General features: G+C 36.0%; 1 protein-coding gene across 1 annotated transcript in view; it reads left to right on the top strand.

Annotated features, from left to right (window-relative positions):
- Nucleotides 1–12,977, top strand: part of LOC117019089 (sperm-associated antigen 6) — a 72,517-nt gene extending 59,540 nt beyond the window's left edge. Inside the window, exons 9-11 of the mRNA XM_033100506.1 lie at nt 1,046–1,162; nt 4,502–4,647; nt 11,979–12,977. Of these exons, the coding sequence (XP_032956397.1) occupies nt 1,046–1,162; nt 4,502–4,647; nt 11,979–12,048 (333 nt within the window). The 3' untranslated portion in view covers nt 12,049–12,977. The remainder of the gene's footprint in view (nt 1–1,045; nt 1,163–4,501; nt 4,648–11,978) is intronic.
- The last annotated feature ends 1,198 nt before the right edge of the window (nt 12,978–14,175 follow it).

Here is a 14,175-nt window from a genome sequence, read left to right on the forward strand (position 1 = left end):
ATTCATGATGTGAAAATCAATATGCTCCGTGACATTCAAGAGCATTGCTAAACGTTCAATGCAAGATCCCAGAAGAACAAGTCAGCTACGGCCTCAGAGACAGAATAGGTGATCAGAGGAAAGTCTGTAAGGATGCACTAAAGCACAAAACCATATATTTACAAACGGATGTGGATTTCTAGTGGAAAACAGTTGTAGATAAACCCAATTGTGAAGCCTTCCAAAGTGAAGGGGGCAGACTTTAATACAAAGAAACAGAATCACAACCAGCCATGGCCTTAGAGCTGGGTGCAGGGATGTGCTGCAGTCACAGCAGCCCTTCTGCAGCCATTCTTGCAGCACCACATGGTGTCACCATGAAATACAGAGTGCTGGGGGAGAGTGGGAAAGGTACGAGTGGATACCGATTCTTTCGCTTGTGGGTGATACACTCCCTACTGTCCAGCTTTTGTCTACATTTGAGTAGATTCTATCTGTTTTGCTTCTATGTGTGAATGGGGCTATTTCTACCTGTGATCTACAGCAGCATATCTGCAAGTGTACATTGAATAATGCACACAGACTATTTCTGAGTATATACATATAAGCCATGAAATCTTTTGGAGAACACAGAATGCCTCATAATGGTTTTCCATTGTAAACTAAGTATTTTCTCATATTTGTTGATTGGGAAGAATAGGACCTTAGTTTCATATGTATCTCATAGTTTCATACATATGAATTTTTAAGCTAATAAAATATAATCCATATTAATTTACAGTCTATAGCTTTATGATTTATAATCTTAATTTCCTCACAGGTATCTTAAAAGCTCAATAATACACTATATATTTTAAAATTTGACATGAAGACAACTGGCAGGGTAGTTTTTGATAAAACCAATGAAAGGAGTTTTTCTGACAACTTTTTTAAAAAATGGAACAACTGCAACTTAGACCAGGAAATTGATTTCATTTTCAGATTCCAAGAACATGAGACATGAATTTTTGTCAAACTTTCATTGACCACTTACTTTGGTATGTATTTTGCTTTTGTATTTCAACAGAGCAAAAAAGCCATAAAGACTATCCTACAAAAATGCACCTATTTACCAGCCCTTGAGCCATTTCTATATGATGCCCCTCCCAATATTCTGAAGCATGTGGTTGGACAGTTCAGTAAGGTGAGAAGTGCTCTTAGCCTGGAAAAGGGGGAAGAAAATGAAAATGAGTTAACTTGTTTTTTCTATTGGGTCAATGTTTTCTTCTGTAATTGGGGGGCGGGCAGTTAAGTTTGTTACTTAACTCTCACTGATTGTATTGACAGGAGCAATAACGTAGGTTCATAAAATTAACACAGGTTAATGAAATTCACACATATATAATTCACACTTTCTTCTTGCGCTCAATCTCTGTACTGTCTTTTTTAGTGTTCTTGGGGGTAAATAGTAAGTGAACACATAAAATCCTCATAAAAATATTTATATTGATAAGTAACTTTTAGTAAATTTCCCAGTGTCCGTTAGGCTCACTCCTCTGGGAACACTGCAAAGATCTTATAAAGAAAAAGAAAAAGGTCTCTGAACCACTGAAATATTTTCCACAAAGTCCATGCTTTTACTGGACATGCTCTCAGACAATGATGTGAAGTTTGTTGACTTACTTTATGAACAGTTTTAACCAATGTAGCTGTTATATTTCTTAGTTTATTGCAGATTAAAAGTAGTAAGGCAGGAAGTCAAGCTGCTAGCAGTGGGCAGCAGCCCCCAGGACTGACTACTGATTGCAATGCCTGAGAGAGAGTAGCTGCGTTGCCACAGCCATTGATGGTGACCCTAAGTATCAAGAACTGGTTAAATTGTGCTCAGGAGATTTGATTGAAGAAAATGGAGTCTGTGGAAATAGTATCCCAGAGTGGCTCTGACCTCAGGCTGTGGAGTTGGGGTACCTGGATTTACATTTACCAGTGCTAATATTTTTAGCAAAATCTTGAGCTCTCTAAACCTTAGTATGATTAGCCATAAAATAGGGATCACAAGAGTACCTATTCCATAGGGTCATTGTAAAGTTAAATGAGATGTTATATGTAAAGAGTTTAGCTTAATCCCAGGAATATACTAAACATGTGCGCGCGCAGACACGCGCGCACACACACACACACACACACACACACACGGTTGTTTTTAAGATATTAAACACGGAAGTGGTTAAGTCTGATTAAAAAAATTAATGAAAATGAATGGGGGACCAATATTATTTGAATAGTCAGTTATAATACTATATAAAGGGGGTACCACATTCTGTATACTACATATATTTCTACAAACAATAAACAAAACTGTATATCGTTATAACTTACACTCTAAGCCCTACAGTTAAATAAGCCTGGTTTTAGGTACTCCACTGAAAGATACTCTACTAATAGCCATCGCTTCTCTGAACTCTTTCCATGATCTCCAACACTTGGCTGACCCTCAAGCACCATAGCCACTGGATAGTAGGTTTTACATTGCTGAAACCGCCTCAGGATAAAGTTCTGTGTGTCAAACACCTCCTTCTAAGAAAATAATTAAACTATTTTTCTTTCTTTCTGGGAGCTAAGTAAGAAACGGACCCCCTAAGAGAGTGGGGGAGTGAGGCGCTGAGTGGATCATCTACAGAGTCATCAGCTCTCGAAAATGAGAAGTTGACATTATTTCTGCAAGTTTCATTTTAATAGTCTAATCTCTTTGGCTACTGGGATATTCTGGTTTTATTGAACTTGCTATGAAAATGAACACTAACCCGAATTAGGAGTTGGCAATCAGTCACTAAAGTAAATAAAAATAAATCAATGGGCTCTGTGGAAGGTTAGATAGCTAAGATAAAATATAGTACTTATATTATGTACCATTATAAACGTGCCTTTGGGAATATTTGCTTCAGGCAGAGTTTTGTGTTTCTTAACCTAAGGAAACCTAAGAGCACTAGAAACATACAGGAAAGCAAGGCAAAAGGTAAAAAGATACAGTTTCGCATGGCTAGGGACAGACATAGGAGGTATGAAAATTCTCCACGACAAAAATATATTTATAACTGATATATCTGTAGACCATTCCATTTTTTATAAATACATACTAGTATAATCTTTTATAGTCCAGTTGATATGTGTTCTCTTAGCCAGATCCTTTTGTAGTTTTAAATATTTGTTAAATGCCTACATGTACCCTTTTGAGGATAGACAAAATAGCGTAAGACAAAGTTCTTTTTTAAGAAACTTACAATCTAGGGGGGAGACCAGAAAAAACGATTAAAAAATACTTTAATGTGCTAGACTTCATAATAAACTTTTTTTAAAAAAGAAGGAATAAATGAATGTAGTCTAAGGTAATTCAGAGAGGAAGTATGATTGGAAAAAATTGGTTTTGAAAAAAGAGTAAGAATTGTGGGGGAAAGAAAGGGTGTTTGTGTCAGAGGGAATAGTAGCAATGACCAAGGAAGAGAGGGGGAATTCCCACATTGCGGACCACCCCTCCAGAACTTTCCAAGTCTGGAGAGTTGTTGCTGTCTTGCATAATTAATTTCATCTCCACTGGCTCTTTGCTCTTGACACACAAACATCCACTGTCAAATCCAGTGACTTTCTTTAGTTCTCATTGGTTGCTTCTTAAAATTTTCTTTTGGATTTGTTGATTCCTTACTTTCCTGATTCTTGTATCTCTTTAACATCTCAATTTCCTTTCTCTGCCTACTCCTTCGTATGTTCATTCATTTGTTAAACACTTACTGAGCATCTGTTAGGTACCAGGCACTAGAGAAATAAGTGACTGATTTAATGTGCAGTTTCTGCCTTCATGACATTTATGTGTGACAGACACATAAACTGATAATTAAAATATTACATGGCAAGTGCACCAATATGGTTTAACAGAATGCTATGAGAGAAAAAAAGTACCTAACTCATCCTGGCATAACAAAGTAGGGGTATCTCAGATAAGTTTCTTAAAGTAAAATCTTAAAAGATGAGCGAGAGTTAGCCAAGCAGGTGTGGGGAAGGAAGAAGGGCATTCCAGGAATGGCAACAGCATGGGCAAAGGCAAGAAATGGCCCGGCATGCACCCTTTGGGATAAAGACTGGTGGGAAAGGAAGCTGGAGAAGTACTTAGTACTTAGTTGCTGGGTCACAGAAGGCTTTCTGGGCCTTGTTAGGAGTTTGCCTTTAATTTTGTAGGTAATGGGAAGATTTTGAATGGGTATCAGCAAAGAGGGACACCACTTTACATTTTATATGTAAGAGTGGATCTCCATTACCTTTGCTATGTTCATTTGCCTATATTCCATCTCCACAACAGAAAAAGGTCAGACATTTCTAAAGAGACTGACTGCATTTTACTTCCACTCATCAGCAAATTGAGGCTCATTATGTTACTGGTATATTGGACATAAATTCTCTTTTACAGTTCCTCAGATATATTTTTCTTTTCAGTAATGATAATCCAATTTGGAAAAGAAAACTGACATTTTCATGTGCTTCATTTTTCAAGGTGCTGCCACATGATAGCAAAGCTCGACGACTTTTTGTAACAAGTGGTGGACTTAAAAAGGTTCAAGAGATAAAAGCAGAACCTGGCTCTCTCCTTCAAGAATACATTAACAGTATTAACAACTGTTATCCAGAGGAAATTGTGAGGTGGGAAAAACAGCTTTGAAAAGTTCAAAATTATGTAGTTTTTCTGTTTTCAAATCTAGATTTGATTTTCACTGTGTCAAAATGTGGACTTTGAAATACTACATGAGACCAATGTGTACCTTTACTTCTGCTCTTGATGTCTTTTTCCCCTGAAATTAAATAATGTTATGATTGACACACACATTTCCAAATCAAACTGGAATGTCATTTGAGACATTTCTGTACTAATTTAAGACATGCTTTATTGAAGAGTGCCCAAATACAGAGTTCAAATTAATCTTTAGTGTGAACCTGATTTAGAAAAGGCCTATAGATTCTGATTTTCATGGTTCCTCGCATATTATTTTTCTGCCTTAAGCTTACATTTATATTAATGGGAATATTACAGATGGAAAAGAAATGTTGAGTGGCAAAAAGAAAGTTACAATCTATATTTGAAAAAAATTAAATAATGTTTATGATATGCAGGTGCTGCACAGTAATGTAGCAGGAATCTACTTTTAAGGTTAATTTTTTAAAATGAGTTTTATTTGCAGAGCATTAAAACTAAGCTTCAGTCCTTGTAAGCCTAAAAGAGAACTATACCACTAAATCCAGAGTAAATAAAAGGAAAGTTACCACAAAAAGATGGAATGATTTAAATAACTGAATCTTGAAAAACACCCACAGCACATGCGGAATTAAAGGCCATATTTTTCTAATCTTGAGCTCATTTCTTATTTTCTCTAATTATTATTAGAGAATATGAATTCCAATGTTTAAAACTTATATATGTTATATAAACAATTCTTCCTATTTGATTTCAGTGGTTTTTAATACATATAGTAACACTGATTTTAAGAACACAAATTTCTTTAAGATGAAAATTTGTTTTCTGTTTGTATATATTCTGCAATTAATTCTTTCCAAAGATACAAGTTTATGCACTTTTGGGAGGTTTATGAGACCTGCTTGACCAAAAGAGTTCCAATAAGTTAGCTTTGAAAATATTAATATATATAAAACATACCAAAGGTGTAATCTATCATACCATGTATATCTACTATATATAATATACAAATATAATGATACACCAAAAAATTTTATATAACACATAAAATATGTGCAAAACCACTAAATGAAGGAAATATGAAAATCTTTTCCCAAGAAAAAAAATAAAGTTAATTTTTACATATTTACATGTCCATCTTCAGGAAGAATGCTATTTTATGTAAGTTTAAAATAACTTTCAATACAATTTTCTAACATAAAGAAAATTATAGAAAAATGAGAAAAGTAAACTAAAGGAACCCCAAAATAGAATGACCTATTAGAATTAACCAATGGTAAGGTAATTTCTTGAATAGCAATCTTCTTTCTACTCCTTTTTCGGGTTATTTTACAGAGCACCAGGACAAATCAAAAGCTCTGTTATGCTAGCATGTAATCTGGTGCTTTGTCAAAATACCTTTGTAAAATTTTAACTTCTAACATTCTGTGATCAGAGATTTTATTTTAAAAACTGGCTAATTATCATGAAGAATTTTGGTTAGATAGTGACTAACTTTTTCAAGTTTTGGATACATTTTTTAAAGCATTAGCTTCTATAAAATGGTGTTTTATAGAATTCTTTGAAACATTGTCTTTCTATGAAGAAAGACAAATATAATCTTAAAATTGTTTTAGTTTTGCAATCATATAATTCTCAAAAATTACTTGGTGAATATTTTAAAAATAATTATTCTTTATAAGACAGATTATCAATGGTTACGTTCTTTCAGCTGTTATCAGCCTAAATGTTGACTTCCTATTGCCTTCCAATTTAAACAATCTTTAAAAATTTCTAATAAATGTAGTTGGTATGATGAGAGAGAAGGGGCCCAGGACTAGACGTGAGGAAACCCAAGTTCTAGTCCTGGTCCACTCCACAGCCAGAGGTGTTTTTGGAACTCTTTCATCTTCTGGATCTCTGCCTAAATGGGAGGGGAAGTTGCTTTTAGGAAACATCTAGTTTGGAGAGGGAGATATGCATACAGTCTTCCTTTTGGCACATCTGATATGGTAACTGTATAATAACCCAAATTCTACATGGGTGTAGGACAGCAGTAGTGGGGTGTAAGCACACTTCCTTCCCCTTGGAGAATCCTGGAGATTGTAGAGTCTCTGAGGTCCTTGAGGAGAGAGGTACAACAATGGCAGTTAGCTTGGCAATTAGCCAGTAAAGCCTTGAGAATTATTGGTAGATCCTAATTATTTGCTGGGGACCTAATTTTAAGGCAATACAATCCAACAGAAATATAAAATGAGTCACGTGGTTAATTTTAAATTTCCTAATAGCCACATTAAAAAATAAAATAGGATAAATTTTCATAATATATTTTTGTTAGTTCAGTATATCAAAATAGTAACATTTCAACTTGTGATCAATATAAAAATTATTAATGAGCTATTTTATATTTTTTTATACTAAGTTTTTGAAATCTGGTGGGTATTTTGTCACTTCCTGCACATCTCAATTCAGATGCTAAATTTCACCAAATACTTTATCTCTATTTAGATTATATAAAGTTTACAGATGAAAAAATAGATTCATGAGTTGTTCGAAACATGCCTAAAGTATTTTCAATAACTGAATTGAGTATAAATTTTTACTAAGATTAAATATGAAAAATTCAGTTCCTTAGACATACTAGCCATAATTCTAGTGCTGAATAGCCACATGTGGTTAGTAGCTACCTTATTAAACAGCACTATTTTTATAGTTTAGATTTTTAAAAATCTACTACTTGCCATTTTCATAAAAAATACCCATCTTGTACCTGCCACAAGGCCTACAGCTTAGGAAGGTAAGGCCTATTTTAAAATTTGTTGAGTAACTCCAACAGAAAGAGAAACAGTTGTGAATTCCTCCGTGTATGAATACTTTGAAGAGACCTACTGTTGTGGGCAATTTTTTCCAGAGTATGAGCCTGTAGAAGAAAAATATTCTTTCAGGTAGCTTTTTATGTTTGTGTGTGTGTGTGTATCTGCTTGAGTATGACTGCCTATAAAAGCACTCTATTGAGAAAATACAGTTCTATTTTGTCCACTATAACTTGACTAATTGTGGAAGAAATTAGTATACTATAAAATTTTTGTAAGTCAAGCATCTTAACAGATAAAGATAACTAACAAATGACAAAGCAAGTCTTGAACATTAAGTTTCATCTGGAGAAAACACCTTAGGAAGCTTAATTATTTTAAGCATTTTGGAAAATTTTTAATTTTACTTAGATTTTTAAAATTCATTTATTGTATTCTAGAATGTCTGCCAAATTTTATTTGACATATTTTTATATGCATGTTAATTCTTTCTATGGTATATGAAGTATCCCACAATACATTAATTAATATATTTAATCCTTTTATACTAAATCTTTCATAAAATGTTCAATTTATAAATATAAATTTGTAGTACTGTAGATGCCCAAGAACAAATGAAAATGATTAGTTTCCTAGGTTTGTAAGATAGAATATTTGTGAACTATGAAGAAAATAGTTCTTTAATATGAATTATGCTCCCAGAAATTTCAATTTTATGGGTACCAGATGTGATTAAAATATACATTGAAAATCTCTAAGGCAATCAGAATGCAGATGTTGATTAGTAATGATAGATTGTGTTATCTAATTTATAAAAAAATCTATTAACTATGATCATGAAAGCAACTTCAGTCACTTGACATAATAAAAACAAAGTTTTTATAGTAAAATACTATCACTGGACCTTGCTTTCAAAATACTCTTCCTTTGCCACTACATTGACATCCCTTAAATGTTTTGCTATTTATCTGGCACAATCTTTTGAGTTCTTTCAGTTGATTCTCTCTCCCTCTCTCTCTCTCTCTCTCTCTCTCTCTCTCTCTCTCTCTCTCTCTTTAATTTTAGTAATCCCCTGACTAGCCTAGAACCCACCTGGCACTATATATAGTTATTACCATATTATTGACTATATTCCCTATGCTTTACATCCCCATTTTGTAACTACCAATTTGTATTTCTTTATCCCTACACTCTTTACACCCTGCCCCCAAAACCCCTCCCATCTATCACCCCGATAAATCTAGTACCCATCTGACACAATACATAGTTATTACATTGTTATTGACTATATTCCTTATGCCATACCATACATCTCCATGACTACTTTGTAACAACCATTTAGTACTTCTTAATTCCTTCCCCTTTTTTCATGCACACCCCCAACACCCCCCAAAACCCTCCCATCTGACAACCATCAAAATGGTTTTTGTATCTATGAGTCTGTTTCTGTTTGTTTGTTTATTTTGCTCTTTAAATTCCACATAAAAGCGAAATCACATTGCATCTGTCTTTCTCTGTCTGACACTCCACTCAGCACAATACCCTCCAGGTCCATCCATGCTGCTGCAGATGGCAAGAACCCATTCCCTTCCATGGCCAAGCAATTTTCCATTGTATATATGTACCACCTCCCCTTTATCCATTTTTTCATCAACGCCAGGCAGCCTCCACATCTTGGCCATTATAAACAATGCTGCAATGAACATATGGATGTACATTTCCTATCAAAGTAGTAGTTTGGGTTTCTTCGGATAAATACCCAGAAGTGGGATTACTGGGTCCTTCTTTGTCTCTTGTTATAGCCTTATCCATTCAGCCTTCTTATGTCTTTTGATTGGAGCATTTAACCCATTTGCATTGAAAGTAATTGTTGATCGATATGTAGCTATTGCCATTTTATTATTCATAATTGTGGTTTGTTTGTCTGTTTTTTTCCTGTCTTAAAAAAGTCCCTCTGAGATTCCTTGTAATACTGGTTTGATGGTGATTAACTCTTTTAGCTTTTTCTTGTCTGGGAAGCTCTCTGTCTGTCCTTCAATTTTAAATGATAGACTTGCTGGTTGTTGGTCCTTGCTTTTCATCATATTGAATATTTCATGCCAATCCCTTTTGACTTGCAAAGTTTCTCTTGAGAAATCAGCTGACAATCTTATGGGGGCTCCCTTATAAGTTACTAGTTGCTTTCCTTTTGCTACTTTTAGAATTCTCGTTTTGTCTTTAACCTTTGTCATTTTATTAAGTTAGTGCAAAAGAAATTGGGGTATAAAAGGTTAAAAATTGCAAAAACTGCAATTACTTTTGCACCAACCTAATAATTATGATGTATCTTGGTGTGGGCCTATTTGGGTTCATCTTGTTTGGGACTCTCTTACTTCCTGGGCTTGTATGTCTATTTCCTTCTTCAGGTTAGGAAAGATTTCAGTCATTATTTCTTTAAGTAGATTCAAATAGGTTCTCAATCCCTTGCTTTCTCTCTTCTCCTTCTGGTACCCCTGTGATGCTTCATGTTGCCTCAGAGGTCTTTTATACTGTCCTCATTTTTTAAAATTCTTTTTTCTTTTTGCTGTTTTAATTGAATGTTTTCTGCTAGTCTTCCAAATCGTTGATTTGATCTTCTGCTTCATCTAGTCTACTGGTAATTTCTTCTAGTGCATTCTTCATTTCAGTTATTGTATTCTTCACTTCTGAGTGGTTCTTTTTTTATGGTTTCTATGTCTTTTTTTATACTTGCTATCTCTTTGTTGAAGTTCTCACTAACTTCCTTGAGCATCCTTTTAACCATTGTTTTGAACTATGTCTCTGGTAGGGTCCTTGCCTCCATTCTGTTTAGTTCTGTTTCTAGAGTTTTCTCCTGTTCTTTCATTTGGGATGTATTTATTTGTTTCCTCATTTTGGCTTCCTCCCTGTGTTTGTTTCTATATAGTAGGTAGATCTGCTACACCCCCCAGTCTTGGTCCGGTGGCCTTATGTAGTAGGTGCCCTGTGGGCCCCTGGCACAGTCTCCCTGGTCACCTGCTCTGGATACTCGAGGAGTGTCCCTTGTGTGGGTTGTGTGTGCCCTCCTTTTACAGTTGTTTCTTGATAGATATTGGCACATCAGTGGGTGGCATTGGCCCTCAGGCTGGTTGCTGTGGGGTTTGGCCACATCCACAGTTTATGGAATACTGTGTGGGGAGCTTCACCCACTGAGTGAGATTCACCCCAGCAGGCTCTGGTGCCTGTTGAGACTGCCCTTTGAGTGTGCTGCAGTGGTGCTCTGCTGTAGCCTGAAGCCAACCTCCAAGTATGTTGGTTCTGGGGCCTCTTGGGAGGGGCTCTGGTGCAGGCTCAGGTCACCCACTGCCTGTGACCAGCCGGGGACTACCTGGCAGGAGCTACAAAGAAATCTGTGGTTGTTCACTGCCTCTGATAAACCTGGAGGCACGTGGGAGACGTCACACTGCAAGCCAAGGACAGTTGCCACCAGTACTGGGCGTAGGGTAGCTCTGTAAAAAGCTGGGATACCCTGAGGCCTGCTGTCACATGCTGGCTCCCTTAAGGTCCAGCCATTGATAAAGCCTCACAAGATATGAAAGTTGGATGAAGCAGGGTCTCAGGGAGTCACTACAATGGGAAAGTTGTGTTTACCAGGTTAATGTAGATTCTGGTTTGGTGACAGTGATGAGCCTGGAGCTACTCAGCAGAAGTATCAGAGCACACCTAGGCCAGTTGCTGACTGCCTGGGACCCATGTACTCTGATAGCTTTCAAAGAAAGAGTGCAATGTGGATGGGGCTGGCTGCTCACCAAGTAAGTGCCTCTTGCATTAGGGAAATTGAGTAGGGTGAGGACCCAGGGAGTCAGCAGGATGGAGCTGCAGAACTCACCAGACCAATTCAGATTCTGATTTGGCCATGGGCTTGGGGAGAGGGCTCAAGACATGGACCCTGCCTGCAGGCTGCACAGGAGAAGGACTTCACACAGGGAAAATGGTGACTATCCTCCAGCCCTCACCCGACAGCCACACACCCCAGTCTGACCCCAATATACCTTCAATGTGCCCTGAGTCACCATCCCTCAGCCAGAACCCAGGGTGAGTGCCTGGGAGTGAGTGAGTCTGTGTGCAGGCTTTTTAAGAGGACCTCTGAGTTTCCTGCAGCTGTCCCACCCAGAATCCCCACTGTTTTTCACAGCCAGATGTTGTGGAGGCTCTTCTTCCTGGCACCAGTACTCTGGGCCGGGGAGCCTGGTGTCTAGGGCTGGAATCCTTCACTCCAATGGAGGGAATCTGTGCAGCCAATATTCCTTCTAATTCTCAACTGCCCTACAAGTTTTCTCTTTTTTGATAGTCTCTATCCTTGTACAGAAAGAATTACTAGAGAGTGTACTTTTTCTCAGTATATATGATGTTTCATTCATAGAATTATTGCAGATAAATACCTTATATTGCATGTTTTGTGCCTATTGTGCTGAATCTTTCACAGGTATCTCATAGAAAATTTTATTTTTCAGGTATTATTCTCCTGGATATTCAGATACACTTCTGCAAAGAGTGGACAGCTATCAACCAATTATTAATTAAACAAAGTTGTATTTTTATACTTGAATTACAGCAGAATACATATGAATAACAATTATTAAAGCTCTTTCTAAATATTTGAACTAAGTACATTCTAGATTTATTCAATGTGAAATACCTTTGGATAATATTTTCTAAATTTATGTAATACTTTAAAAATTAGTGGTTTGTATATGTGAGAAATTATTCATGGTCATTTATACAAGACTTTCTCTAAACATAGAATTTAAAAAAGACATTAAAGGGTTTTAAGACATTTGTTATCGTTCTGTTAAAAACCATATATATACACACGCACACACCCCCAACTAGATACAGATGAAAGATGGTATTCAAAAACTCAAAGTATTTTGGCCAATTCCTCATAAGCTTAGGCAAGGAAAGCTAGCCTTGCAAATTCCACAGTAGAATATAGAAGGGAAATAGTTGAAAGGGGAAACTGATAACAGAAGTACAGGGCACTTGAAAGAGACTCTGTTGCTGGTTACATAAATGCATTAACTGAACACACAGAATCTATGGATAACCTGTCAGATTTTCTTAAGAACTTAGGAAACTCTCCCCTTCATCCCAAGTTTTCCAGACTCTTTTCTTACCCTACCTAAACTGTTCCTTACCTTTCAAGGGGTTGGAGAGGATAGAAGTCAACATTAAGCATTATATTACTGCTGACATGCTTTCCATTTTCACTAAAAAGGTTTCTTATTCTAGCTCTACTCATGAATAAACAAGGAAGTAGGCATGTAAAATGAGTCATCAGTATTCCCTTGTCCTAGCTTCACTTACCCAAGTTTCAAAAGTCACATATTTTCAGAGATTTAAGATATAATTAGAAAAGAATACCATCAGGCTCAGATTTTATATGCATCTTTACTTAGGGAATTAAAAAGGGGCTGGGAGGGGTTCAAATAAAATTTTAAATAAAAACAGCATTAGTATTGTCCTTTTCATTTTTCCTATCTTAAATGTTTCTGACCCTGAGGAATATGTCATTAGATTTAGGAATCTTGGATAGTTGGCATGTGTGTGTCTTTTAATCTAAAGGGAGATCTTTACAGTGATCTCCCCTGGAAGGTTAGTGAGTGATAGGAGAAGAGGTGAATGATAACCAAGGAGCCCTTAGGGCACAATGTTTCCAATCTGGCCGACTTTCAGGTTTCCTTCTCAAAAGGATCCTACCCATTTATTTTTGGTATTTTCTGGATTATTCTCTGTCATCATTTCCTAACAGTGCATAACTTTGTTACATCTTTTTAAATGTTATTATACCCAAGATTGTCCCATTTCTTTTTGCCTCATATAAGCCTACGATTGCTTTTAGTTTGACTTTTTAATACTACCTTGTGCCTATTTTGTTTCCTTGCAGTAATTTCTTTGACTCACTACATAAGAAAATATGTTTTATTCCCAGTGTTGTAGCTTTCCTTCCTCTCCTTCCAGCCTGCCCGCTTGTCTTATGAACCTTTTAACAATCTGAAAAAATAAAGATAGTTTTCAACTTTCTTTATTAAAACCTTTTTCTTAGATGACCTTGTTAATAATGAAGAAACTGGCCTATCTAGGATAAAACCTCCTTGGATGTTATAGGAATAGTAAATTTCCTGTTATGTATTTCTTGCCATTGTATGTTGAACTTGAAGGTTTTCACTTCATACATCATTTCATACTTATCAAATAGTATTAAACTAAAAAAGTAATAAAAGTAATTAAGCTAAGAAGGTAATAATGGTGTTTGGATGGGTGCCATACTTTGATCATATGCAATTTGGAAATTTTAGGCTATGAAATGTTTCTTGACATAGAATATTTAAAGCAAAATGAAGCTTTATTTTTTGAAAAGTCTATTATGTGACTTTTTAAAATATAAAAAATTATTTTGTGCTAGATCAAAATTAATGTCTCTCATTGATTGCATTCTTTGGTATTTTCACCCTGATTTGAATTTTGTCAATTCCAATTCTCTAGGCAGATCAACCCCTGTTCCAATACTCCCCCACCTCCTGCAGTTTATTTAAAATTCAACTATCATTAGGATATCTCTTTTAACTGAACAATTTACAAGGTGTGATAAAAAACTATGGTGAATGCTGCTGCCAAGTGCCATCCAACAGAAAGGCAGGGATCTTCAAT

The sequence above is a fragment of the Rhinolophus ferrumequinum genome, assembly GCF_004115265.2.
Source record: "Rhinolophus ferrumequinum isolate MPI-CBG mRhiFer1 chromosome 5 unlocalized genomic scaffold, mRhiFer1_v1.p scaffold_110_arrow_ctg1, whole genome shotgun sequence".
Lineage (NCBI taxonomy): Eukaryota > Metazoa > Chordata > Mammalia > Chiroptera > Rhinolophidae > Rhinolophus > Rhinolophus ferrumequinum.